The 24824-nt window shown below is 34.1% G+C and overlaps 4 protein-coding genes across 8 annotated transcripts; 3 read left to right on the top strand and 1 right to left on the bottom strand.

The window, feature by feature from the left end:
* Positions 1-10024: 10024 nt before the first annotated feature.
* LOC140990181 (probable myosin-binding protein 4) lies at positions 10025-13551 on the bottom strand. 4 transcript variants are annotated; one of them, XM_073459777.1, is made up of 3 exons: positions 13451-13551; positions 11669-12912; positions 10025-11537 (listed from the first exon to the last, which is right to left on the bottom strand). In XM_073459777.1, the coding sequence occupies exons 2-3, from the start codon at positions 12789-12791 to the stop codon at positions 10273-10275; spliced, it is 2388 nt and encodes a 795-aa protein (XP_073315878.1). In that variant the 5' UTR covers positions 12792-12912; positions 13451-13551; the 3' UTR covers positions 10025-10272. The 4 variants fall into 4 exon arrangements, with proteins under 4 accessions (XP_073315878.1, XP_073315870.1, XP_073315873.1 ...); XM_073459769.1 differs by lacking the exon at positions 13451-13551 and adding an exon at positions 13266-13383; XM_073459772.1 differs by lacking the exon at positions 13451-13551 and adding an exon at positions 13215-13344.
* Positions 13552-14089: 538 nt separating this feature from the next.
* On the top strand, positions 14090-17300 carry LOC140990174 (iron-sulfur protein required for NADH dehydrogenase, mitochondrial). 2 transcript variants are annotated; one of them, XR_012177615.1, is made up of 9 exons: positions 14090-14237; positions 14326-14458; positions 14954-15076; positions 15566-15663; positions 15807-15933; positions 16117-16202; positions 16469-16594; positions 16800-17055; positions 17118-17300. XR_012177615.1 is itself a non-coding variant. In XM_073459755.1 (8 exons), the coding sequence occupies exons 1-8, from the start codon at positions 14211-14213 to the stop codon at positions 16968-16970; spliced, it is 891 nt and encodes a 296-aa protein (XP_073315856.1). In that variant the 5' UTR covers positions 14090-14210; the 3' UTR covers positions 16971-17300. The 2 variants fall into 2 exon arrangements, 1 of the variants encoding a protein (XP_073315856.1); XM_073459755.1 differs by having other exon boundaries at positions 16800-17300.
* A 466-nt stretch (positions 17301-17766) lies between these two features.
* Positions 17767-21336, top strand: LOC140990168 (uncharacterized). Its single transcript, XM_073459747.1, has 5 exons — positions 17767-18399; positions 19462-19712; positions 19803-20094; positions 20441-20593; positions 20741-21336. Exons 1-5 carry the CDS (start codon positions 18028-18030, stop codon positions 21143-21145), a joined length of 1473 nt encoding a protein of 490 aa, XP_073315848.1. The 5' UTR covers positions 17767-18027; the 3' UTR covers positions 21146-21336.
* Positions 21337-23057: 1721 nt separating this feature from the next.
* LOC140990160 (cytochrome P450 94A2-like) lies at positions 23058-24724 on the top strand. Its single transcript, XM_073459736.1, has one exon. It carries the CDS (start codon positions 23147-23149, stop codon positions 24665-24667), a length of 1521 nt encoding a protein of 506 aa, XP_073315837.1. The 5' UTR covers positions 23058-23146; the 3' UTR covers positions 24668-24724.
* The last annotated feature ends 100 nt before the right edge of the window (positions 24725-24824 follow it).

Raw genomic sequence — 24824 nt, 5'->3', positions numbered from 1 at the left:
ATCTACAAATCATCTTCACAAGACAAAGTATGAATCGATTTTAAGATGCTGATAAATGACGATAAAAGTACTAGTTCTGCACATGCTAAAATCAGCAACTCATCAATTTCGTTCAGTCTAGCTGATGAGCCCAAATGAATGATCAGTCTAGCTAACGAGCCCAATTGGAAGCGGACCTCAAAATCATTTAGGCTCGAGAAAAGTGGTCAGCAAAGCGGAAATGACCGTTTCAATGTCAAAAATAGTATAGAAATTTTCCAAACGGTCATATTCTTGTGTCTGACATATATATCATTCTTGGAGCCTATAAATACATCATTTTGATTATCAAATACAAGCTAGTGAAAGGATTCAAAGCACGAGCATATTACATGAAGAAATTAGTTAGAATGAGAGCAAACTCAAGTGTGAGGATATGTTTGATATATACATACACTTTAAAAATCCTTACACGCAATCACTCACACATATACATAAGAGCTGAGCTTCAAAGTTTAGATGAGTGAGTCTTCACACAAAGACATTAAAGATCATGTTTGTAGTTTTGGTATAAGAAACATTAAATATTATGCGGATTGTGAGTTTACGACCTACAATCGAGAGTGTGTTAGGAATTTCTATTAGGCAATGGTTAAGTTCTAAGTTGAGATGAGTTTGTACAAGGAATTGTATAAATCAAAGTCTTCTAGTGGATCTTTCCCAAGTGGAAAAATGAGTGACGTAAGAGTTGCTAATATCCGAACATCTATAAACAAATTCGTGTGTATTTATTTATCACGTTTACTAATTATTGCTACTGTTTTTAAGATGCATTGTTGCAGCATTTTATGTGTATTTCAGATATCAAAATATTGCATACTAAATGTTTGATAAAATGCTCAACCAAAATGTTTTTACACATTCAACTTGCATATATTTTAAATATTTTACCAAATTGTTTTTCGATTTTTACGAATGATTATTTTGAGTGTCTTCCGCTCGAACTGTTGTAGCTCAGTGAGGGTCCATCAATGGATAATTTGTAATTTATATTCATCATACCAAAAGAGACCACCTGAACTTAGTTTTAAAAAAACATAAAAGAGTAAATATTTTGTGAGTTGCTTTAAATAAATGGAAAATTTGCAATTTCGGTTCTATATGTTTTCTATTTGCGATTTTGATCATCGATGGCAATAAATTTCAATTTTAATCTGTTATATTTGAAATTTTTTCAACAGTTTTAGTCCTTTTCACTTGTGATGCCGATGTGACGTCAACGTTTTTGTTAACATATCACACTGACGTATAAGTATCACAACAGCACTCTTACGGACATTTAAAAAGAAACACTAAAATTGTTAAATATTGAGAGATAAAAAACTAAAACTTAAATTTGTCAATATAGAATATTGAAACTGCAAACAGATAAATATAAATGATGAAAATTATAATTTTTCTATTAAATAAACTCTATCTAGACATGCTTATCTGATCATTTATTTGGTTGTATAGAAAACAGGAAAAGGGCTAAAGTTATTAACAAAACAATGATATAGAAGACAAGGTCGAGAAAGGAGTGAGTGTTTTGTGATGTAAGAAAAGGGTTATCAAAAGGTCTTGGCTTTTTGGAAATATTTTGTTGGTTGATAATTTTGCTTTATAGTAAAGGACAATGGGAAGATTGGAATTGTTAGATAATAGTGGACCACACTTTGTCTCGTCTCTACCAAATCACATGCTCTCGACATATCATCCACAGATTAAATGTCCAAACTCGATGGATATTTGGTTTTTGTGAAACTGTGAATCATCACCATCTTTTAAAAATTAGGATCCGAACCATTTCAAACTTACTGTTCCGAAAACATAAATGGAACAGAGAGCTTTCGAGTCAACTCGATTCTCAATTATAAAATAGATATCAGAATCAAGTTCGTTACTCAAAATCGAAACTACAGAATAAATATTAAGCTTTAAGATTCTAGATTATACAAAGATAACTTAATTTAAATCAGTTCGATTTAACCTCTATTTTATTCTCTCCGATAAAAATTAAATATCAATTATATTTTGTTGAATATAAAATCATTAAATAATTAAATTCATATTATTAGTCAACTAATTGTGTTATTTTCCTAGTAGTTAGATTTACAGCATTAAATATCCTATTCACGATTGAAATACCCCGAATATATATCCTTTAATTTTTATTATTAAAAGACATTTGCTGTTCTTTAAATTCAACTTTTAATTTTCAATTTTTATAAATTTATGATTTTAAAATTTTAAATTTGAAGGTTAGATTTTTACATTTTTAGTGTATTTAAAAATTGGCTAACAAATTTATTAAAAAACATTAAAATTGAAATTTAATCTCTAGTTTTTTATAACAAGAATACCTTTATAAATAAATAAAAAAATCAACTGTACACACATACATAAAAAATAGATTATACCAAAATAAACAACACATACAAATGTACAATAATTTTTGTATAAGATGCGCATATGAATTAATGCATACAATCACCGTAGTTTATCCAACCAATTAAACTGTGTCGGCCTTCTTGTCAAATTTGGGCCCTTCATGAATTGTGCTACCGATTTAATAAAAGGCTTCTTATTCATCTGTATCTTGTTTAGCTTTTACTACAAAAAGGGATATAGAAATTGATTTCGATGAAATTTTGCGTGATTTCTCGAGTATATTTTGTGCTTGTAGAGCCTTTATGAATTTAAAAAATATTTATCGGACTATAATCTTCTTCCCAAACATTTGGGTCTCAATATTTTCGAATATAAGATTGGGAGAAAAAAGACTCATTATTCTCATCAGGACATAAGTTGGATATATAAGAGACTAAGGGTGGGAAAAAAATACCGAATTTTCGGTATACCGAAATTATCGTAGCGAAAAAATGCCGAATTTATCGAATTTTCGGTATACCGAACCGAAGATTTTGATACAATACGATAATAATACCGAATTTTTCGGTACGGTAACGGTATGCAATTTGAAAATTTCAGTATATACCGTAATACCGAAAAAATATACAAAAATTTTAAAATATATAATATTTTAAAACAATAAATTTATAAAAAATTTAAAATATAAAGTTTTTTTCGATATAAAACGGTATATACCGATATCGTACCGAAATCTCGGTATACCGTATAATTTCAGTATAATCGGTATACTAATTATACGTACCAAAATTTTCGATACGATATACTGTATAAGATTTTCGGTACAATATGATACGGTATATCACCCCTATAAAACAGTGGAAGGGATGAATCCCTACTCCATCTCACCCCTAAATTATTCCAAGAAATTAGAGCTCATGATATAGTTATAAATAAATGGGATATATAAGTATTTATTATTCCTTTGACTAATATGTCGATATATAAATTTTTTAATTTTAACAATTGTCCTATATTCATTTCTATCTTTTTTAAGGATTACAATTTTCTCCACAGGACCCAACCTAAAACGGGCAAGTTTAGAGATTTGAACGAAAAAAATCGAGGACGAGTATAAAAATGTTATGTCCACCTCCGAACCCATCCTGATGTGCCCTGATAATAATATCATTACTATAATAATAACAATGGTTTTTCTTAGTAATTAACAAAAAAGAAAACTCAAATTCAAATCATTCAAATCTCGTGCATTATCCAACTCGTCACCTTATGATAATTATGTTGTTTCATCTTTTTTATTTATTAGAATCATGAATGTAAAAGTTTGTATTGTTTAAATAATATTAGTATTTATATATGTATTTGGATTCTTGTATCATGATTTTTTTTTATTAATTCAATCGATATTTGAAGATGTGATAATGATAGTGATTTAATTCACATTATGTCATAGATAATGATGACAAATTCAGTTCACGTCATTATCATTTCTAGATTATTTGAAGCGATGGTGTGGACTAAGATGAAAATTTAATGTCCGCGACCAATTAGATAGAACCGTGTATGAGGGGCCAATGGAGACTTAATCCCGGCCTGTAAAATAAACGAGGAATCCCCGATTAGAAAAAACGGAGATTAGTTCGTACCACTGTCATCCTTAATCCTTTTGTTCTTAATACAACCTACTCGATTTTTTAAAATGATCATATCTCAATACCATAGAAGTATTGTTTTCTTCGTAAATGAGAAGATCATGAATAAATAAAATTATCGAAGGCTATAAATATACAAGTTACTTGACCGAAATTAAAGTTCAAACCCGAAAATAATAATCAACTCAATATATCTTATATCATTTTAAAGTTTGGAACGTGAGGCGTGTCATGAAATTTTAAATAAAATTTGAACCCCCAGTAAAATATTTTTGTGTGTGTCCAAGATTTGCTAGTCAAATAGGATTGACTTCAATTTCATGTGCTTTGTGTTAATTATTTGTCCGAGACTCGAACAATTTTTATGTCGCCACAACACAAAGTCAACGCACAATAATAGCACCTTTTAAATATAATAATAATATATAAAAACCAACATACTATTTATATATTATTAAATTATTGCTGATAGGACAAACCCAATTACCGTCTAATAATTCTACTAAAAGATGTTATTGTCGAGTATTGGGAAAAATTATTAAATTATTGCTGATAGGACAAACTCAATTACCGTCTAATAATTCTACTAAAAGATGTTATTGTCGAGTATTGGGAAAAATAAATAAGTAAAGCGTATGTCTTTTGTGAGACGATTTTACGAATTTTTATCTGTGAGACGGGTCAAACCTACCGATAATCACAATAAAAAGTAATACTCTTAACATAAAAAGTAATATTTTTTCATGGATAATCCAAATAAGAGATCCGTCTCATAAAATACAACATGTGAGACCGTCTCACACAAATTTTTGCTATAAATAAATGACCTACGACAAAAAGAAATAAAAACGAATCATTTGTAGTAGACAAATCATACGATAAATTTAAGCCTCATTTGGCTCATGTAGATATGTTATTTATTTTTCCAAATTTATTTTGAAATCGAAATTTTTATAATTGGATATTCACATAAATATTATCAAACAAATTTTTTTTAAATAAAATAGTGTTCTAAGTTATAATCATGAAAAAAAATTCAAAATTTGAAATTAATAAATAATTTAAAATGCTTATAGTTCAAGGGAATTTTTTTATCCCTATTTCGATTCCAGCTCGATATATATGTGTCAATTATAAACTATTCGATAATTTACGAATAGTCGCCGGTCAATTTCTGAGCACGTCATCTCATAGCTAGGTTGCAACAAATAAGATACGGGTCAATTAAGTTTACATATATATACATGGTCATTCATGCACGAGACATTGGTTTAATTCTTGATTATTTTTTTATTTTGAATATAGGAATTTTAATAAAATTAACTAATGTGTATCATTTTCAAGCTTTATAAATAAGGATTAGCAAATGACGCACACTCGATGCGTGTGTAAAATAATGACTATTATATACATAAATCACGATAATTAATAGATCGAGTTGATTAATAAAATTTTATTAAAGTTTTTAATTAATATTTGGATAAAGATAATGTAATTATATTAAATATGAGATTTGTAGAGTTAATACATGAATTTTTTATTTTTAAAGTGTATTTGATATTGTAGTAATTATATGAAAAATATTATTTATATGAATAGATATGATATTTTGATAAAAACTATTTGTGTCAAAAAGTTGAACCTTAAGGATTTCAACTTTTATATATAGTGTATATATATATGATGCATAAATAATTTTAAATTATCAACTCCCATTAAATATTATTCTTGTTATAAATATTTACCAATTCCATCGCTATTTCACAATTCAAAATCGCGTTTAATTGCTTGAAAAATGGGCGTTTAACACATATCGTGTTTTTGTGCAAAAATAATTATTTAATATTTATTGTGATAAGTCACGTTTAAGTTTCAATATTTTAGTTGATCATCAAAATAAAAACAAAAATCCTATAATAGTCAAAGATATATGAAGATGCCTAACTTTTTGTAAAACAAATTTCCATCAAAATACAATTTATATTTTCTAAACAATTTTTTTTCTTGTGTGGGAAAATAAAAATTCCTTGTTTTAATTAGGTTGGTATAAATTAGATTATGATAATCTAATCAGTTAAAAACATCTGTTTGTTCCATGAAAATAAATGACTAAAAATTAAAAGAAACAAGTTATTGCAATACTATTACCTAATTTTGACTAATTAAAAAATCGAAAATCCGATTTAAACCAACTTGTAAAACTAATTTTATTATTTCCCCGTTTATTATTATGTTTCATATTAGTCATTCAAAAATCCGCAGTCACCTTCAGATTAAATTAATGAGACCCATTCAATTTTTTGTATATCCCATTCAACAGTCAAACTGAATGCATTCCATCAAATATTATAATAATGTCGTAAGTAAAAATTTCAAAGTCGCAACACCTATATATACACATGCAAGTGCAACCAAATATCACAATATTAGCATTAATTTACAAACAAACGAAATATTGTATCATCTCCGAGTATTTATTTATTTATTTTCAAAAAAACAAGACCATGAGGGTTTCTGCAAAAATTATCTTATTTATGATGGGATTAATCTTCTTACACAGCATGAAATCATACGAAGCTGCTCGAATTCTTGGTGAGGAAAAGGAGCAATGGATTATGAAGGGACAAAGTCTTTTACTACAATCCTTGGAGGGCCGGCGTCTAGTTCAAACACCCACGCCCAACGGCTGCACGTGGATAACCGGAGGTAATGGGCCACCATGCAAGATGCCGATCAGTGGTCGGAATTTTGCTGGCAGAGTAGTGGCTGCTCCGCGTCCACCACGGGTAAACGATGTCTATCCTGAAGAAAAAATGACGCAGTTTGGTGTGGCTAAGGAGAGTAAATGAAGATGAATTGTTTTTGGCAACAGAAGGAATAAACTGAGATCATGAACATATATTTGACAACTATAATTTCACACTGACTTGCAAGAATGTTGTATGTTTATTACTTGTTGCATTTTTAATTTTTGTTTGGTGCAAGAACCTATTTTATTTTATGTTTTTATACCCTTTTTTTTATTCGTTTGTTGTATATTTTATATTTAAGGAAATTAAGGGGAAAATTACCTTTCTTTAAGTTTTTTATGAGCATTATTAATAATGAATATGAATTGTGTAATATTGGTTAAAACTTTGAATTTGTTGGCATTTTCATGGCTGATCATGAGCTTGTTAGTTCATTAATGATCAAATCGTATATACATACATATTTGCTTACTTAGATAACATATTTTTGTAAAGTTGATAGATTTCTACATAATCTCACGGATTTTTAAAGATTTTCACCGAGTTTCGAACCATGTGGATTTTGTAATTTATGCTTGTGATTTTTTTAAATTTTTTTGAACTAATGGTCGAACGTGAATAACTTTTATTTATTTTAAATATTTTTATATCTCAATATAATATTTTTTACTTATTTATTTAATTTAAGAAATAAAATTAATAACTCAGTACTAAATTTATTTCAATTAAACTTCAATTATTCAAGTTAATTCAACATGTTTATTTAAAATTCAAGTTTGAATAACATATGATGTTTTAAAACTCTACAAAAATTTACATTGGATACCATTAAATTTTTGTAGAATATATAAAAGTTTATAATGAATAGCTCTATACTTTTAAACTGCATATATATAATTAAAAATCTAGAACCAATACACCTCCATATATGATCAAGGATTATTTTAGAGAGATCGATACAACGAATAAGGTGGTGCAACATGATACAATAACTTTTATTTTATTTCACGTTCCATTTGGTACAAATTAAAAATAGTTTTGGTTATGATCAATCATAAATATGAGACGTTATAAAAGGGCAAATCTATCTTGTATTTGGTAAAACATATCTCATGCACACAACATAATTATTTATTTTATATATGTGTCAAATTAAATAGGACCATTATATATTAGATCATATAATGATTTAATTTAGACGAATTATATTTCATCCGATGTAGCATAAATTTAACAAAAACTTGTATATAAGGTGGAATACTTGTTTTTTTTTTTTTTAAATTTAAAACCAAATTAAAGGTGATTTTTGTTGGTATATATTTTATATATTGGAGGCTTTGACAACATTTTAAAATGTTCAACATTCAATTTAGACTGAGATTTTTGTGAAGAAAGACTAATTTTCTATTGACAGAAAACTTTTCCAGTCAATAAACGGAAAATTATAAATTAAAAACAGAAAAGGAAAATTTGGTCCAAATTATATTATATTCTTACTTGGTTAGCGGATTAAGTTTACTGCATTTGCATAAAATCCACACGTCTCCTTTGGGTTGAATCCATGCAACATATGCATGCTTGACCAAAAACCCATATTTCAATATGGCATATATAAGAACACATGCATTACGCATTTACACACTATCGGTAGAATTTTATCGGTATCCGGTGGCCCCCATGCAGAGCAGCGTCGATCGGTGAACAGAACTTTCCTGGCAGACTCCTGGCTACTCCGCCTCCGATCCGCGGTGGGTAAACGATGTTTATCCGGAGCAAAATATGACTGATATATGTGACAAATATTTTACGCTGACTTCCATGCACGAATATTGTATTTTTTATTATTTTATGAATTTTTGTTTGTTTTTTTTTTTGTTCAAGAACCTAAATGCTTTTACCCTTCTTTCCTCCATTGGAAGAAATTACGTATTTGGTTTGGTCCCTTAATAAATCAAAGCTTGATGTAGTCTAACAAGTTGATGTTCGTTTTCACTTTAGCCATTTTCCACCGAAATGTTTACGTTGGAGACATCAACAATTATTTTACTCAAGCTCATACTTGAAAAGCTCGAAAGTCTTCCTAATCCATTGACTAAAAAAATTAGGGTTTAAATTTTAGGTTTATATTGCCAAAAATATCTTAAATCTATATCCTCTTATAAATAATTAATAAATGTAGTTACTTGGATAGTTCGCGAGGTACTCGAATAGACACATTAAAATCCGAACTCGACTCAAGTAAAGACTCGAGCTAGAACAAATCAAACTCGAATCAAGTTTTAACCGAACAGCTCTGGTCTAGTGGAATATGTTTACTGCATTTGCATCAAATCTTACAAGTCTATTTGGGTTGAATCCATGAAACATATTTATACATGACCAAAAAGCCATTTTCAATATCGAGTATCGGCTTTTACAGGAAAGTTGAGGGAAATATATATAATACCCCATCAAAAAAACAAGAAGAAGAAAACTATCTTACTATCGGTTGGTATATATTGTCAGTGTAGGTATAAAAAAGATGGATGGAATTTGATTTATATTTATCTTATACTAAGTTATTTAATATATAAATACAAATATATATGGTCGCCTATACAATGAATTTCTCAAGTATTATGACCTTATAATGTTATCCATTGTGTGATAAATATGTACCACATGAGCTAAAAATCAAAATTTAAAAGGTTTTACAAAATGGATTTTTATGACAACTTATGTTAACTATTTTTTAAAGTGGAAACAAATTAGTTGATGTAGTAGTCCATTATACGTTCGTACCTTCGCGAGTAACAATTTGATTCTTATACCTTGTATAAAACAAAAAGTAAGTCAGAACTACCATTTGCAATATAACCAACAGGACATACACAGCAATGAACATCAAATGCATTACCAAATTGAGAAGAACAAAACTTCAACTCCCAATCTATTCTCATTCCCAACTCAAAAGACCAAAAAAAAAAATCAAATCAAGAAAATGGAATCCAAGATACAGAAAATTTGATTCTGTATGTTCCATCTCTCAAGCACCCTTTCTTCCTCTACTGGAAAAACTATACATGGCGCAAACCCAAATATCGTAAATCACAGTCACGTTAGGCAGATACCTAAGATTCATCTTCATCACCATCTCCACGCTTGGATTATGTAGATTGCTCCCCTCTGTTACTCTGCTTTCATCCAATGTATTCAAGATTTTGAAAACTGGAAAGTAAGAAGAGATCCATGTAATTTATATCTTAATATCTCTGTTATTTACAGCTACTTTTTTTGCAGTGTTTCAGAAAATATGGACAACTATTTTGAGTAGAATGCAGCTCATTGAAGAACACATTTTTCACGGATTAACAATAATTTTCCAAATCACGGGATTGAAACATATAAACTAAAAAAATAAGTCATGGTTAGGAAGTTGTAACTCTGCAAATGAGAGAGATGCAGCCTCAGAGGATTAAAAGTCATCTTTTATTGAATTCGGCTTCTCGCAACTCTTGTAGCTGATGAGCTATTTCCTGAATTAAATTCAATCCATCCTTCCCGTTATGAAGCAAGTCAGATACGTGCTTGAGGAAATCTCGGTCAGTCTCAAGTGCATCCAACCTCTGCTGAAGTTCTACAACTTCCTTCTCAAAAGCGTAAGCACCATTCTCTAATGGTTTCTCTCTTTTCCCTGAAACAAAATCATTGTCCTTGTCACGATCCGGATTCCCATTTGAAGGATACATACTCTTTTGCTCAAATGAATCATTATCTTCATTTTCTTGACTTATTGATGTCTCTCCGGTATGAGGAAGATTCCCAACCTCTTTTTTTATCTTTTCACCATTTTGAGCTTGATGGATATTTTTTTCCAACTTCTTCAAACATTTCAAGATGTAGAGTTTTTCATCCACAAATTTCGAGGAAGAACCATCCATGGCTGGGTTACACGTTCCATTGGTTTTTTTAATATTACAAAATCTCGAATCGCTAGAGGTGCAAGGATTGTTTTCTTTATCGACCCCTAATGATTCATCACCAAAATTGTTTCTGTAGAATTCTAACTCTGCTTCCAAGTCCTGCAATTCCTTCTCCTTTTCAGCAATAACATCATTGGCTCTTCCCAACGCCTCCACATCATACTCTGCTTGTTCCTCCATCATTCTTAAGTATTGCAACGCCTCCATGTGAAGCGACGCTTTCTCCTCCTGCAGTCTCGTGATCATGGCCATGGCTTCATTTGCTGCAACTGCAGCAGCGTTTCTTTCTTCCTCCAATTCCTTGTATAAAGAATCCATGTAGATTTTATCCTGCTCAACCTGTTGTTTTAGTCGATCAAGCATACTTTTACCTTCAATGTCGTCATCAACAGTTCCCTCCAAATATTCATGTTGGCTAGTCTCATTTGCCTGATAAGAGGAATCCTCGGGTTTTCTAAATTCAGCATGTTCATTAAGAGCTCTAGGACTTCTATCTGTCGAGGACAAGCCTGCATCAGATGTAGAATCTTGTGGCAGGGACTTCATATTTTTTTCATTTCTATCAGAGTCACAGGCTTTAATTGGCTCAACGGGTTCTAAGCTTGATAATTCTCTATTTTCCATTATGCCAGTCGAAGCGTCAGTTATATTCTTTTTATTTGACTCTGATGAATGAGTATCTTCTGAAGAAGTTCCTGCAACAGCTTCTATCTGCTTCACCGTAGATGTATTTCTTTTTTCCCTGCTTCCTTCGTCATTTAATTCTGCAAATTCAAATTCACTTGTTAAATCGACCACAAATGATATAATTATCATGTTTGTTATCTTTCTAGTCATTTTTAGTGCAGATAGATGACGTGTATGCTTGTGAAATAGGTTAAGATGGAGAGCTTACGCTGCTTGAGAAATGATGAGGTGTTAGAAGTCTCTGCAGGTACATATAAAGGACCTTTTCCAACACCCAGTGGCTGGGAATCGTCGTCTAATGAAGCTAGCTCTGGTGTCACAAATATGCTTGGTTTATTATAAGCTTCTGCCCAGTCAAGCTCTCTAAGACCGTGCTCTATGAATGTATCTATTGATAAAGAACTGAAATTCTTATCATCACTCAGATCAAGCAGATTTGGTAGATCAAGAACCGAAGGTTTCACGTTCTCATCCTGTGTTATAGGTGGACCTTTTAAGCTGGATTGAACATTATAGTCTGGTTTACTTTCAAATTTACAATGACAACTTGCATTTCCGTCTTCATCATCTTCCGAGAATATGACCTCAGACTCGGAATCAGAGGAGAATTTCAGCTTCGTATAGCCCACATGAGACAGCGTATCAACACTACTTCCCAAAGCAGAATGGTGTACCATTGGCCCTGAGAATTTCTCTCTTAATCTCTTCAAGCTATCCCTACGACTAAAACGACTCCGACCTGGTACACGAGGCAAAGGAGGCTTCAAATTGGCTTTAGAAGCCCCAAGACTAACCGGAGAAAACCCCAGTAATCTTTCAGCATTAGATTTAGCTCTCCATATCTTGTTGCAGCAAGAACACGTCCTACGTCCTGAAGAACCAAATCGTATGTTCTTATTCAGCATTAAGTTTTGGAGAATGGATCGTTCTACATCAACCCACAGCTTACCAACTAACAACCTATATGATTCAGAATTAGTTTTTTGCTGCATAATAATGGGCATAAAACATTCTTCACACATCCCATTAACATCGGCAAGACTATTGTGTATAGAACAAGGCACTAGAGATGACATCTCTTCGCTGTGGTTTCTGCATAATAAACTCCAATAGTTTCCTGGTTTCTTTTTCCCCCAAACAAGATCGAGCCTCGAGCATAATGGACAGGGAGTTTTGAGCTCACAGTATTGAGCAAATTTTGTGAGCAAATATGAAAACGTCGCTTCCACGAATAGCAAAAATATCAAGAACCACTCACAAGCTGCGGAGGACAATAGAGTCATGAATCCAGGGGATGACCTCTTTTTCACAGATAGAACCTCAGCAGCCATTACAAGAGTATGATCCCCAACATTCACAAAAATGAAATCCCAAATTGCCTCTCACTCTTCCTTAATTTGTAAAAGATTAAAGACCCTTCCACGGGAAATCATCAAACATTGGTTCAGCGAACTGTGGCATTGAAAACGACGAAAATGAATAAATAAAACAGGAATCATAAAGCAAAAAAATTAGTAAATAAGTCAATATTAGATGCCAACCATTAAATTTTTTTGTCTCCAAATCAAGAAAATTGCGACCCATTCGTCCAAATGGCATTGGAATCAAAGAACACTCAAACCCATGATTCGTGCATTAACAAACAGATTCATGATCTCAATTCCAATCAAAAAAGAAAAAGAACCCTAAATTGTAATCAACCAATCATGTAAAGACCAATTAATTGAACCGACCAAACATCAATAAAAACGCACATTGCAATCGTGAATCACAACGATAATCCAAATCACAAGATTGGTGGGTACCAGTGTTCGTTGATGTAAGAGTGATGAAGGGAACAGAGAGAGAAGCATGAAAAGGAGATGAATATATAATGGAAATGGGTGTGACCACTAATTACGATTATCTGCCATGAAAATGATTATGCAACCATTAATGATGCAAGAAAATGAAAAAAAATAGTGGGATCGTTGTCCCGGAAATAACTGACCGTTGAGACAAACCGAATTTCAGATTTCCCAGGTTGGCAAATAATCCTTGTATATGTCATCCTATGTTTCTTGGTTTTTTTCCACAGTTAAATTTTAATTATTTATTTGTGGATGAGTAATCAAGTACATTTATTGGATTATAATTGTCAGGAAAATGGAATTGGTGAAGTGCTCACATACTCCACTGATCCGAACATTTCCTTGAAGACTTCAACAATCAATTATTGATCGAATTCTAGTTAGCCTGATGAGTACTAAAGTTCGAGTAAAAAACTATTAAAATTTTCGAATTTCGAATAAAACTCAATCTCAAATATATCTACTTCAACTCGAATTTGAGTCTTAAAATTTTCTTCATATTAAGTTCAATTTAGTTTGTTTATACCACTCGAACTAGCTCGATTTTTTCAAGCATCAATCAAGGATGTAGCTAGATGTTATTAAATCGTTCTAAAATTTAAAATGTAAAAATTTGATCGATCTCAAGTTCGAGTAAAAAAAATTATATGACTCGATTAGACGGAACTACTCGAATTTGACCAGGAACGACGTATTTTTGGGCCTGTGGGCCAAATATTATTAAAGACCATCTTGTCAAAATTTGGGCTGATTTGGTAACAAAATCTTATATAGCCATGTCTTCTTTGCGATAACAGCCCATAACATTTGAACTATTTCTTGCATCATCGGCGATCTTGGTCCTCCGCCACTATAGATTGGAGCGGTTGGGATTTTATTGCAGGAAATTTAGCAAAATCCATGAACCGATTACCAAGAAACTTTACTGTACGTGATATTCTCTATTTGAATCCCATTCCTCGTTTTTTCTTGTGTTCAGAACTGAACAGAATTGGCTGTTGTCTCGATTTTTAAGCTCGGGGGCATCAGGGGTTTTGCTGTTCTAGGTGCAAAAGGATCCCATTTACAGAGTCTGAAGATTGAAGGGATTAAAGACATTATAGCTGTCGCTTCTGGCAAAGGCGGCGTTGGAAAGTCCACCACCGCTGGTACTTCAGGACCATTTTTGTTTCATTTCTTGAATCGTTCTCTTTTGCCCCTTCTTCTCTTCATTTTTGTGTGTAATAGGTGTATATTAAGTGATTCTTGTTGGTTATACTTTTTCTGAAATATGGTTTGCTACAAATTTGGTAATTTGTTTTTTATAAATTGCTGTGCGGTCATTCCTACATGCTGTCTGGGCCCTGAGTACCTGGATTTTCAGGAATCCAGCAAGAGTCCGATGATCACATAAGAGAAATGAGCACAGCAAGTTATCTTGTTGGGTTTGGTTTGCCTCCTTCGAATATAGAAGAAGTTTTGAAATTTTACACGTAATTTTTCTTAAAGCTCGTTTCTTGCCCCCTTCAAAACAAGAAATGGTTCAGTGGCTCCGCTTGATGGATTTTCTGGGTCTACCCCTGCACTGTGCATTTGTCATGAGTGAGTTAATTTGTTTGTTTACATTGCCATTATATTATTTAATTTATGTGGTACATTTGTAGTTAATTTGGCCGTTTCGCTAGCGCACAAGTGTCAGCTTAAAGTCGGGCTGCTGGATGCCGATGTATATGGACCGTCAATTCCGACAATGATGAAACTCCATGGAAAGCCTGAAGTGAGTGCAGGTGGTGCTTCAATGTCCTAGATGCTTAGTTCTCGCTTATCCGTTTCAATTAAGCAATAAGTGGGATTTGAGGAAGCAATGGAACCTCTTTGGTAGCTAATTTAATGGCATTTTCATATGCTGGCATCACAAGCCCATTTTCACTCTTGAACCAATCTTTGTACACAATTTCTAGAAGTTTCGGCAATTAGAAATTTTTGCATCTTTCGTGATATGGACCAAGAAGCTCTTACTTTATAAAGTTTTCATGTCAAAATGAATTATTGATCAAGTGAATATAAAATCTTCTTAGAGGACGTTTACATGTTTATTTGCTGCCTTTATCTTTTTTATTTAGAAATTCTAAGCCTGCTACTCTCGTAATGTTCGTAATCCTGATGTGTGTAGGATTGTGCTGTCTTTGTTTGAAGATTAGTTAGCTGGAAGTGCTATTATGTACTTTTGTGATTTTGTAATTTATGGGTTGATTTATAATCACACATCTTTACAGATAAGAAAATGATCCCAATTGAAAACTACGGGGTCAAATGCATGTCAATGGGATCTCTCGTGGCTGAAGGGGAAGCAATTGTGTGGAGAGGTCCTATGGTAAGCCTCGCAGATGTGACCTATAGTGTCTTTTGTTGTGCTTCCGATTGGTTAGAGAGGGCCGCTGGTGAGAAATAGTTATGTTATTTCTAGGATTGGTACTACAACTAATAAGTAATTTTAACCACTCTCAATTGCTTCAGGTCATGAAAGCACTGGAACAGATGACAAGGGGAGTTGATTGGGGGATCCTCGATATTCTTGTGGTGGATATGCCCCCTGGCACTGGTGATGCCCAGATATCCATCTCCCAGAGATTGCAATTATCAGGTTAAAACTTGAAAGTGTTATTTTCCAGAGTCACCCTAAAACGTATGTTTGGAAGCACTCTAACTTTTCTCCGCAATGATTTATATGATGTGAATACCACCTGTTGGATATGGCAATGAGTTCTCTTGTTATGTTGACTTCCATTCAAACATCCACTATTTTGATCATTTGGAATTGTGGCAGGATCACTAATTGTTTCAACGCCACAAGATGTTGCATTAATTGATGCTCGAAGAGGTGTTAGAATGTTCTCCAAAGTCAATGTGCCGGTATAAATTTGTTTCTCGAGCTATAGTAGCTTGTATTTGTGTGCTCCTTGAGAGGGAACCCAACTGCAACCTTATCATTTTTCCGAAGTCCGAGAGACTGCCAGACTGGGGAATTATGTATACGCTTATCATAATGATTTGAATCAAATAGATAAGCAGATTACATCCATCAACAATTCCATCAATCGAATGAACAGTTCAATCTTTGTTAGCCGCTACTATTAATTTGAAACGTATTTTATCTCTAGTCACCGTTGTTCTTACAGATTTTAGGAATTGTAGAGAACATGAGCTACTTTCAATGTCCCAACTGCAGTGAACCTCACTATATTTTCGGCAAGGGTGGGGCTCGAAAGACGGCACATGAAATGGGTTTGAAGTTTCTTGGTGAGGTATTGTTTCCACATTCTCCTTGACCTGTACTCTGCATGCCTATCCTGTCAGCAATTCTCTTCTTAAACTCGATATAAAATACGGTGACAAATATGCAAAGTGGAAGCAAGCACCAGACATTGATAATAATCATTAGACATCAAAGTAAAACTATGTTATTGGCTTTAAATGTGTTTTGACCTGTTGAATCAATCGGCTTCCTAGATACCATTGGTGATGGGAATCAGAAGCGGTTCCGATGATGGTGTCCCTGTTGTGATATCCGATCCCGATTCTTCTACATCCCAAGCCTATGATGATGTGGCTCAGAAAATTGTCAGCAGACTCGAAGAACTGACCGAAGAGCCATTCTTGCAACCGGAGATTAACATATAAGATACGCAGCTTACGCAGCTGACTTCTGACAATCTTCTATGGCTTCAAGACCTTAAAACTCTGTTTTGCAAGACATGATTTTGGCGTTCTACCGTGTATACGTGTGTATTATGCATGTAGGCAGGCATGGCTTGTTTATGCTAACAGATCGATCAGTGGTTTCGTGTCATGTTAGACCAAAATTTTGAACTCTTGGAAACTAAATGTATGTGACAATGACAGATTTGAAAATTTGCACAAGGCCAAGTTGCATCTTCATAAGTCGGAACGTATTGGTTTTGTTTTATGTATACACAGATAATGCAGTGTGGTTTTTCATTGTTTGATGAAGATTCTGGCATTTGGTGCTTCGAACCTCGGCGGGCTGATTCAGTTATCACCATTGATCTAAATCCGATTATTACCATTTATCTAAATCCGTGAGTTTCATACTTTATCTCACATAAAAAAATTGAGATAATGGTGAATGTTGGATGGATCTACCGCTTGAGCTGGAAATGGGGAATGAAAAGTTACTTGAAGATGTGCATTTTAGAACAAATTAAGATAAAATTTAAAAAATATTAAAGCTTCATTAAAAAGTTCAAATTTAATTAATTTGTAATATAAGTAGATTTAGAACATATTTTGGGAAAAATAATCTGAAAGTGGATTGTTTACGATTTGTTAAATAAATAAATAAAACTAAATTATCAATCATCATCATCATATTGTTTTGTCATAATATTTTATATTTGGTTTTATATTTAAAAAATAAAAGAAAAAACAACGAAATTAAAATAAAATAATTAGGAATCGAACCTTACGAAGTAATTTGGTCTCAGATTCTAAGAGGAGAATCCAAGCTTTCAGGCTTCAGCAACGGTGGAGCTGGAACAACACTTTTGAATGGAAAATTCGAAGCCATTTTGCTGCAATTTGTAGTCCTCTATATTCCCCACGAATATTTGCATGTTTCTTTCACCGTCAACTTGAATTTCCATTGATTCACATTCCCACAAGCATTCCATCAAACACTGCACGGTTATTCTTTGCGATCACGTCTTGCCAATTCTGGATGCATAATCACGTTACCCTATCTCTTAATACCAGTTATGTCCCTTTCTCTTCACACCCAAAAACCCTCCAGAACCCTAGATTAAATCCCACTTCAAGGGGGGAAGGTTTCGGTTTTTATTGTCATTCGTTTTTGAAATGCAAGGGATTTAGAATCCCGGTTCACAAATGGCGCCGTCCTAATTACTTGAGCTACGGAAATGGTTCTGTCGAGGATGAGACGATTATAGGCTTTGGGGTGAAGGAAATTGATGTGGCTACGCTCGGGAATCTCTGTGTTGATATTGTGCTCAATGTCCCGAAATTGCCTCCAAAACCTTTGGATGAACGTAAAGCTTACATGGAAGAATTATCCAACTTGTCTCCTGATAAGGTTATATCGTATACTGTTTAAGTTTTTTGCTACATATCGGGATTTTCAACAGAATAGCTCATCTTTAAAATTTTTGGTCAGTTCTTATTCATATCTCTAAATATTGAAGCTGTGACCATTTGATGATTGCATCAAGCTCGAAGTTTTAATTTTGTTGCAGTTATTAAGTGCTACGATAGAATTATTTTGAACAATACTGATGAAACCCTGTAATCACAGGGCTTAGATTATATATTTTTCTCAGATATATATGAAATCTTGATGGCATAGTGAATTGAGTGGAAAGGGTTAGGATTAGGTCGGAAAGTGTTGATCTTGGAGCTTCCCAAACAGCTTCTATAAACATCTCTGGCCTTGAATATTATTATCTCAAGAAGAGAGGAACTGTATTATTCTATATTCGTGAGCAACTTATAGGATGGCAATTTTTATTTTTTTATAGATTAGCTCATGTCAGGGAAAGAACCTAGTTGCAAATGCTATCTATTACAATTCAATCTTATATAAAGGGTAGCAACTATAATCAAGAAACAGAGAACTAATAAAAAGAAGGGTAGTGAAAATTGTCTCAAATACCTCACCTTTAATGGCCATTAAATTATGTTTCTGATAGCAGTTAGTTAAAAATGGAATGCAGGGAAAAGTACGGGATTCTTCAAATGGGAATCCCCACAGCCTTACTTTAGAAGTTAAGACAGTTCTAATCGCTGAGTGTTCGACACTGGTGTGACATAAAAGTTTCATTTTATCAATCTCATTCTGATCTGTGTTGTATTCACATAATAATATTACTTGAACAAGTTTACTGTTCACTGGTTTTTTTTGAAACTCTCTTCGATTGGTTTTAAGTCTTATCGTTGTAGAGCTGTTGACAAGTAGTTGAATTATGGAACATGTGTTAGTTAATGACCAAATAGTTGTGTATATCTATCTCTTCCTTCCAACAGTTAGAGGACTTTTCTTTGAGATTTCTCTATTCATCTTTTCTTCTCTCTTTGAATTCATTCTGAAATACTTAACTCATCATCATTTGGGATATTGATTATTAAGTTCAATTGATAGCGATACTGGGAGGCTGGTGGCAATTGTAATGTGGCCATAGCTGCTGCTAGATTAGGTCTTCAAGTTGTTTCTATCGGCCATGTTGGTGATGAAATCTATGGTCGTTTCCTCTTAGATGTACTTCATGATGAAGGAATCACTATGGTTGATATGAATGAGCAGAATGATGTCATTGAGACTCCACACGCATCATATGAGACTCTTCTATGCTGGGTCTTGGTGGACCCCTGGCAGAGGCATGGTTTTTGCAGGTATCACAATCTGTCAAAAATGTTAGCTGTTGTCCATTTGATTAACATGATAGATTCTATATAGTGAAGGAGCTTCCATTTCCTTTTCAGTCGAGCAGATTTTAGTGACGAGCCTGCGTTTAGTTGGATGAGCGATTTGTCCTCTGGAGCAAAGAAGGCTATAAGAAGGTCCAAGATCATTTTCTGCAACGGTTATGGGTTTGATGAACTTCCCCCTCGACTGCTTATGTCTGCTTTGGATTATTCTGTTAAAGTGGGAACATCGATCTTTTTTGACCCTGGGCCACGAGGAAAGTCCCTTGCTGTTGGAACGCCTGAAGAACAAATGGCCCTTGATAAGTATTTAAGAATGAGTGATGTTCTTCTATTAACTTCTGAAGAGGTGTGAATTGTGATGTATCATTATTCCACACGCAGCATTATAATTTCCAGATCAATGCGTCATTTCTGATTATTTGAACTCTGTTCATTAGTGATTCAATTAAGGACCGTAGACTTGCTATTATTCTTGGCAAGTGCTATATGAAGTGGACGCAGCCATTTTGGTTCTTGGTTTTGTGTTATTTCAAGCTCTAAACTCTTGTTTATTTGACTTGTTCCATAGCTTTTGTTTGTACTCATGTGCAATCTTTCTCACGGAAGTTGTCTCCTCATTCTCGTTTTTTCTTTCTTTCTTGTTTAACTTTCCTTGATCTATTAACTATGATTGGTAATAACTATGTGGCTAGGCTGAATCATTGACTGGCTCAGATGACCCCATTTTAGCTGGACAAGAGTTGCTTCGGAAAGGAATTCGCACAAAGTGGGTGATAATAAAAATGGGCTCAAAGGGTTCAATACTAATCACCACTTCAAGTATATCTTGTTCTCCGGCATTCAAGGTAAAAAATTTCATCGTGTGCACGGTACAGTTCTCCCATATTTATTCTCGTCTTCTCCATTATGTCTCTTCAAGTTCCGTCTTAAAATTTTTTTGGGTTCTGGTAGATCAGGCTTTGGTGATCCTCGTGTCCTCAATATTTGGACAGGTGAATGTCATTGACACCGTTGGGTGTGGAGACAGTTTCGTGGCCGCCATTGCATTTGGGTACATTCACGAATTACCTTTGATATGTACATTGACAATTGCTAATGCAGTAGGTGCTGCAACTGCTATGGGTTGTGGTGCTGGCAGAAACGTTGCGAAAATGAAGCAAGTGATGGAAATCGCAAGGGAATTCAACCTCAACGAAGATGACCAGTTTTGGGAGGAATTGCTTGAGGAACATCGTGATGCAGAGGAAATAACATTACTCACGAAAATGGTCGTGAATGGAACCAACAAATGGCTTAAACGCGCTTCCTTGCAGAAGGCTGTCTGTGAACTCCTACCTAAGCTTGAATTATCGCAGACAAAGCAGGTTGGAGCATGTTGCTTAAAATCTTCCTCTTAAATTAACTATACCCCGGACAGCTAACTGAGCTACATGGTATGGAAAATCAAGAATTTTTACATATAAAGTAAGAAGAGTACCACTGCTTCGACCGACCTTGTTCTCTTGATTGCTGCCAGACATTTTTTCGATACGAGTATCGGGCTTGTTTTATCATCGACAGCACCATTCAGTATTTGATAGAAGGGGGTGTATCAAATTATTCTTGTACAATTGTATTCTATCCCTGCAGGTAATGGAAGGTGTTAACCTGTCCAGATTTTTGAAGAATCCAATTCCAAGAGCACGCGCTGTAGGTTTTTCTTTCTTTTTCTTTTTTCAAATGATGTGTGAAATCACAATGATACAAGGAGGTCAGATAATTTATAATTTTGTGCTTTAGATAAATTAATTATCCAATATGCACGTGTCTTACATGTTCCTGATCGATAATTCAATATTTCACCTAAATAATTTGCATCCCTTTTTCCCCCCCTCTATAGTTAAAGTTGTGCACGATGTTACTAACTCAAAATCCAAAAAATAACACGTAATACGCCTTAATTATTCTTATCATCTCTTTTGTTTTAAATTTAAACTTGCTTGTTGAGGCAAACTATCGGCCTAAGTAATAAAATTCAATTTCTCCACTAATTAGACGATTTAGTTAATGCAAATGACCCCACCCAATTTGACAAAAGAGCGTGCCGTGTGCTTTATATAATGAATTTGTTATGAGCGCGCCCACACACACATATATAAGTGTTGAAAAGAACACATCACAATAAATAGTCGGCTAATTCCTTTTCAAAATGCATTCATCAATCTAGAAGATTTTTATAATAAATCACGATAATTAAAAAATGTCTATCATCATACTCATTGAAAATTTATTATGATATTATACTCACAAATTTAATCAATACTGATAACTGTAATATAAAAAATAAATTCAATAGAGTATTGTAAAACTATATAGCAATATAATCGATCATGATCTTTGGTTAAATTTATATTGAGCCAACCATCCTTTATTTATGCTTTGGAGTTTCCAAAAATAGAACTGTAACACTCAATTATCGGATGTAATTAAATATATCAAAATTGTACATCCAATAAATAAGTCACACATCATCAGTGCGTGCACGCGCACACACACAGAGACATATATANAACTCGAATTTATTAGAATATTTTTTCTGATTGAGCTTGAGTCCAAATTATTTTGTTTCATAGTACGCAAGACTTAAAAGTTTATTACTATAATACATTTATTTGTTAAAATAAATACATTTCAAGACTTTCGATTACTTATTTTCGAGTAATAGTTCACAAACGTGTTGGAATTTTTCGAGCTGAATTCGAAATAGAGCTTTAATTCGATCCGAATTCTAGAATTTTTTTTAGAATTTTCAAATTTTAAATCAAGTTCAAACTCGAATAAAACTAAAATGAGCTTTGAATTTTTCATCCTATTATATGCATTCACACCCATTTGAATGTAAATTTGAATCTCAAAGTCATTGTATCCATTTATCCGAAAATAAGATCATCTATGAAACAAAATGATTTGGTTTAGTTCAGGGAGCTTACCTTGGTTTATTAGCAAATCTGTAAACTTGGATTTACCTTCATCGTCATCAGCTTCCATCCATTCTAGACTATATGATTAACCGTTGGATGTGGTGGACCTCACGTTAGGATACTTGTAGAATAGAATTTTTCGTGGTTCGAGTGACTCTTTGAATCTAGAACAGGATTATCTCACCGTTGAATTTATTGTTGGGGCCCAAGTGCCAGACAACAAAGTGAGAAGTGGACGAACCTTCGTCACGAGTTGTTGTTTCTCGCCATCCTAAATGTTTCCTAATCCTACCTCATTGCTTGCGTCACTTCACAGATCATGACATATAAATAAAGCTTATTTGGAACAAACAAAACTCATTCTGCAAATCAAGAAACCGAACAGTTCCAATTGACTCGCACCAATTCCTGCAAAGTCTGATATTTTCAGCAATAAAAATGGAATCCCTCAATTTCTCTGTTTCGCTCGTCTTATCCATCCTTCTTCCTTTACTTTTCTTGGCATTTGCCATATTCAAGAACTCGAAGCCAACTTCCTCCAAACTTCCAAGATCATACCCCATATTTGGTTCATTTTTCACATTCTTGAAAAACAAAGAAAGGTTTGTGCAATGGACGTCAGATTTAGTCTTAGCCACTCCGAATCTTACGTATACGATCCAACGTGGTTTCGGCAGGAAAGTAGTTATCACGGCCAATGCCGCTAATGTGCAACACATTCTCAAGTCCAATTTCCAGAACTACAACAAAGGTCCCTTTCTCAGAAGCACTTTAAGGGACTTACTTGGAGATGGCATTTTTAATGCTGATGGTGAGAGCTGGAAGTTCCAGCGACAGGTTTCCAGCCACGAATTCAACACCAAATCCCTTCGTAAGTTTGTGGAAGATGTCGTGGATTCCGAACTTTCGGATCGATTGATACCCATCCTCAAGAAAGCTGCATCCGAGAGAACTGTTCTTGATTTTCAAGATATTCTTCAAAGGTTTGCTTTTGACAACATTTGCAAGATTGCTTTCGGGTATGATCCCAAATATTTGCTGCCATCTCTCCCGGAAGCTGAATTCGCAGTAGCATTCGAGAATGCTGTCAGACACTCAAAAAAAAGGTTCAATTCTTTCGTGCCCCTTCAATGGAAAATCAAAAGGGCTCTTAACATAGGGTCCGAAAAACAACTCAAGATTGCTGTCAAACAGGTTCGCGACTTTGCAAAAGAGCTAATAACAGGGAAGAAGCATGAACTGCAGGCAGAAAAGTCGCTTGAATCCGTTGACCTTTTATCGAGATTCTTGAGCTCTGGCCATTCGGATGAAAATTTTGTCGTAGATATAATCATAAGTTTCATACTGGCCGGGAGGGACACAACTTCTGCTGCATTGACATGGTTTTTCTGGTTGCTTTCGAATCATCCCGAAGTGGAAAACCAGATATTGAAAGAGATTGAAGAGAAAGCAGAGGAACCATCGTATGAAGAAGTAAAGGACATGATTTACACGCACGCTGCACTTTGTGAAAGCATGAGATTTTATCCACCGGTTCCTTCCGACACGAAGTCAGCGGTGAGTGATGATGTTTTGCCTGATGGGACGGTGGTGAAGAAGGGGATGAGAGTATCCTATCATCCCTACGCAATGGGCCGAGTGGAGAAGGTGTGGGGTGTGGATTGGGCGGAGTTTCGCCCTGTGCGGTGGCTGGAAAAGAAGGAGGACGGAAAATGGAGTTTTGTAAGTCGGGACTCGTACACTTATCCAGTGTTTCAGGCTGGACCAAGAATTTGTCTTGGAAAGGACATGGCTTTCCTGCAGATGAAGACAGTGGTGGCCGGAGTTCTGCGGCAGTTTAAGGTGGTGCCGGTGGTGGAGGAAGGGGCGCAGCCAGTGTACATATCAGAATTGTCGGCCAAGATGAAGGGTGGCTTTCCGGTGAGGATTGAGGAGAGGGCTGAGTTTGGGTCTTGTTAAGTATTTGATGTGGTTAATTATGTTGGAATATTTTACATAAAAATTTTAAGCACCAAAANAGAATATATAGATAATAAAGTATTTGTCAATTCAAATTTATAATTTGATCACAATCATCTATTATCATCGCAACAGCTCACTAAACGTATATCCTAAA

The sequence above is a fragment of the Primulina huaijiensis genome, chromosome 1 (genome assembly GCF_012295235.1).
Source record: "Primulina huaijiensis isolate GDHJ02 chromosome 1, ASM1229523v2, whole genome shotgun sequence".
NCBI lineage: Eukaryota > Viridiplantae > Streptophyta > Magnoliopsida > Lamiales > Gesneriaceae > Primulina > Primulina huaijiensis.
This window is presented reverse-complemented; position numbering and strand designations above follow the sequence as displayed.

Bases quoted from the DNA above. Each gene is read 5' to 3' on its own strand.
- LOC140990181 (XM_073459777.1), bottom strand. From the start codon at position 12,791: ATGGCTGCTGAGGTTCTATCTGTGAAAAAGAGGTCATCCCCTGGATTC. The intron at 11,538-11,668 runs GTAAGCTCTCCA...TTGAATTTGCAG, and splicing joins CTCATCATTTCTCAAGCAGC to AATTAAATGACGAAGGAAGC.
- LOC140990174 (XM_073459755.1), top strand. From the start codon at position 14,211: ATGAACCGATTACCAAGAAACTTTACT. The intron at 14,238-14,325 runs GTACGTGATATT...TCGATTTTTAAG, and splicing joins GATTACCAAGAAACTTTACT to CTCGGGGGCATCAGGGGTTT. The intron at 15,077-15,565 runs GTGGTGCTTCAA...ACATCTTTACAG, and splicing joins AAAGCCTGAAGTGAGTGCAG to ATAAGAAAATGATCCCAATT.
- LOC140990168 (XM_073459747.1), top strand. From the start codon at position 18,028: ATGCATAATCACGTTACCCTATCTCTTAATACCAGTTATGTCCCTTTC. The intron at 18,400-19,461 runs GTTATATCGTAT...TTCAATTGATAG, and splicing joins CCAACTTGTCTCCTGATAAG to CGATACTGGGAGGCTGGTGG. The intron at 20,594-20,740 runs GTAAAAAATTTC...ATATTTGGACAG, and splicing joins CTTGTTCTCCGGCATTCAAG to GTGAATGTCATTGACACCGT.
- LOC140990160 (XM_073459736.1), top strand. From the start codon at position 23,147: ATGGAATCCCTCAATTTCTCTGTTTCGCTCGTCTTATCCATCCTTCTT.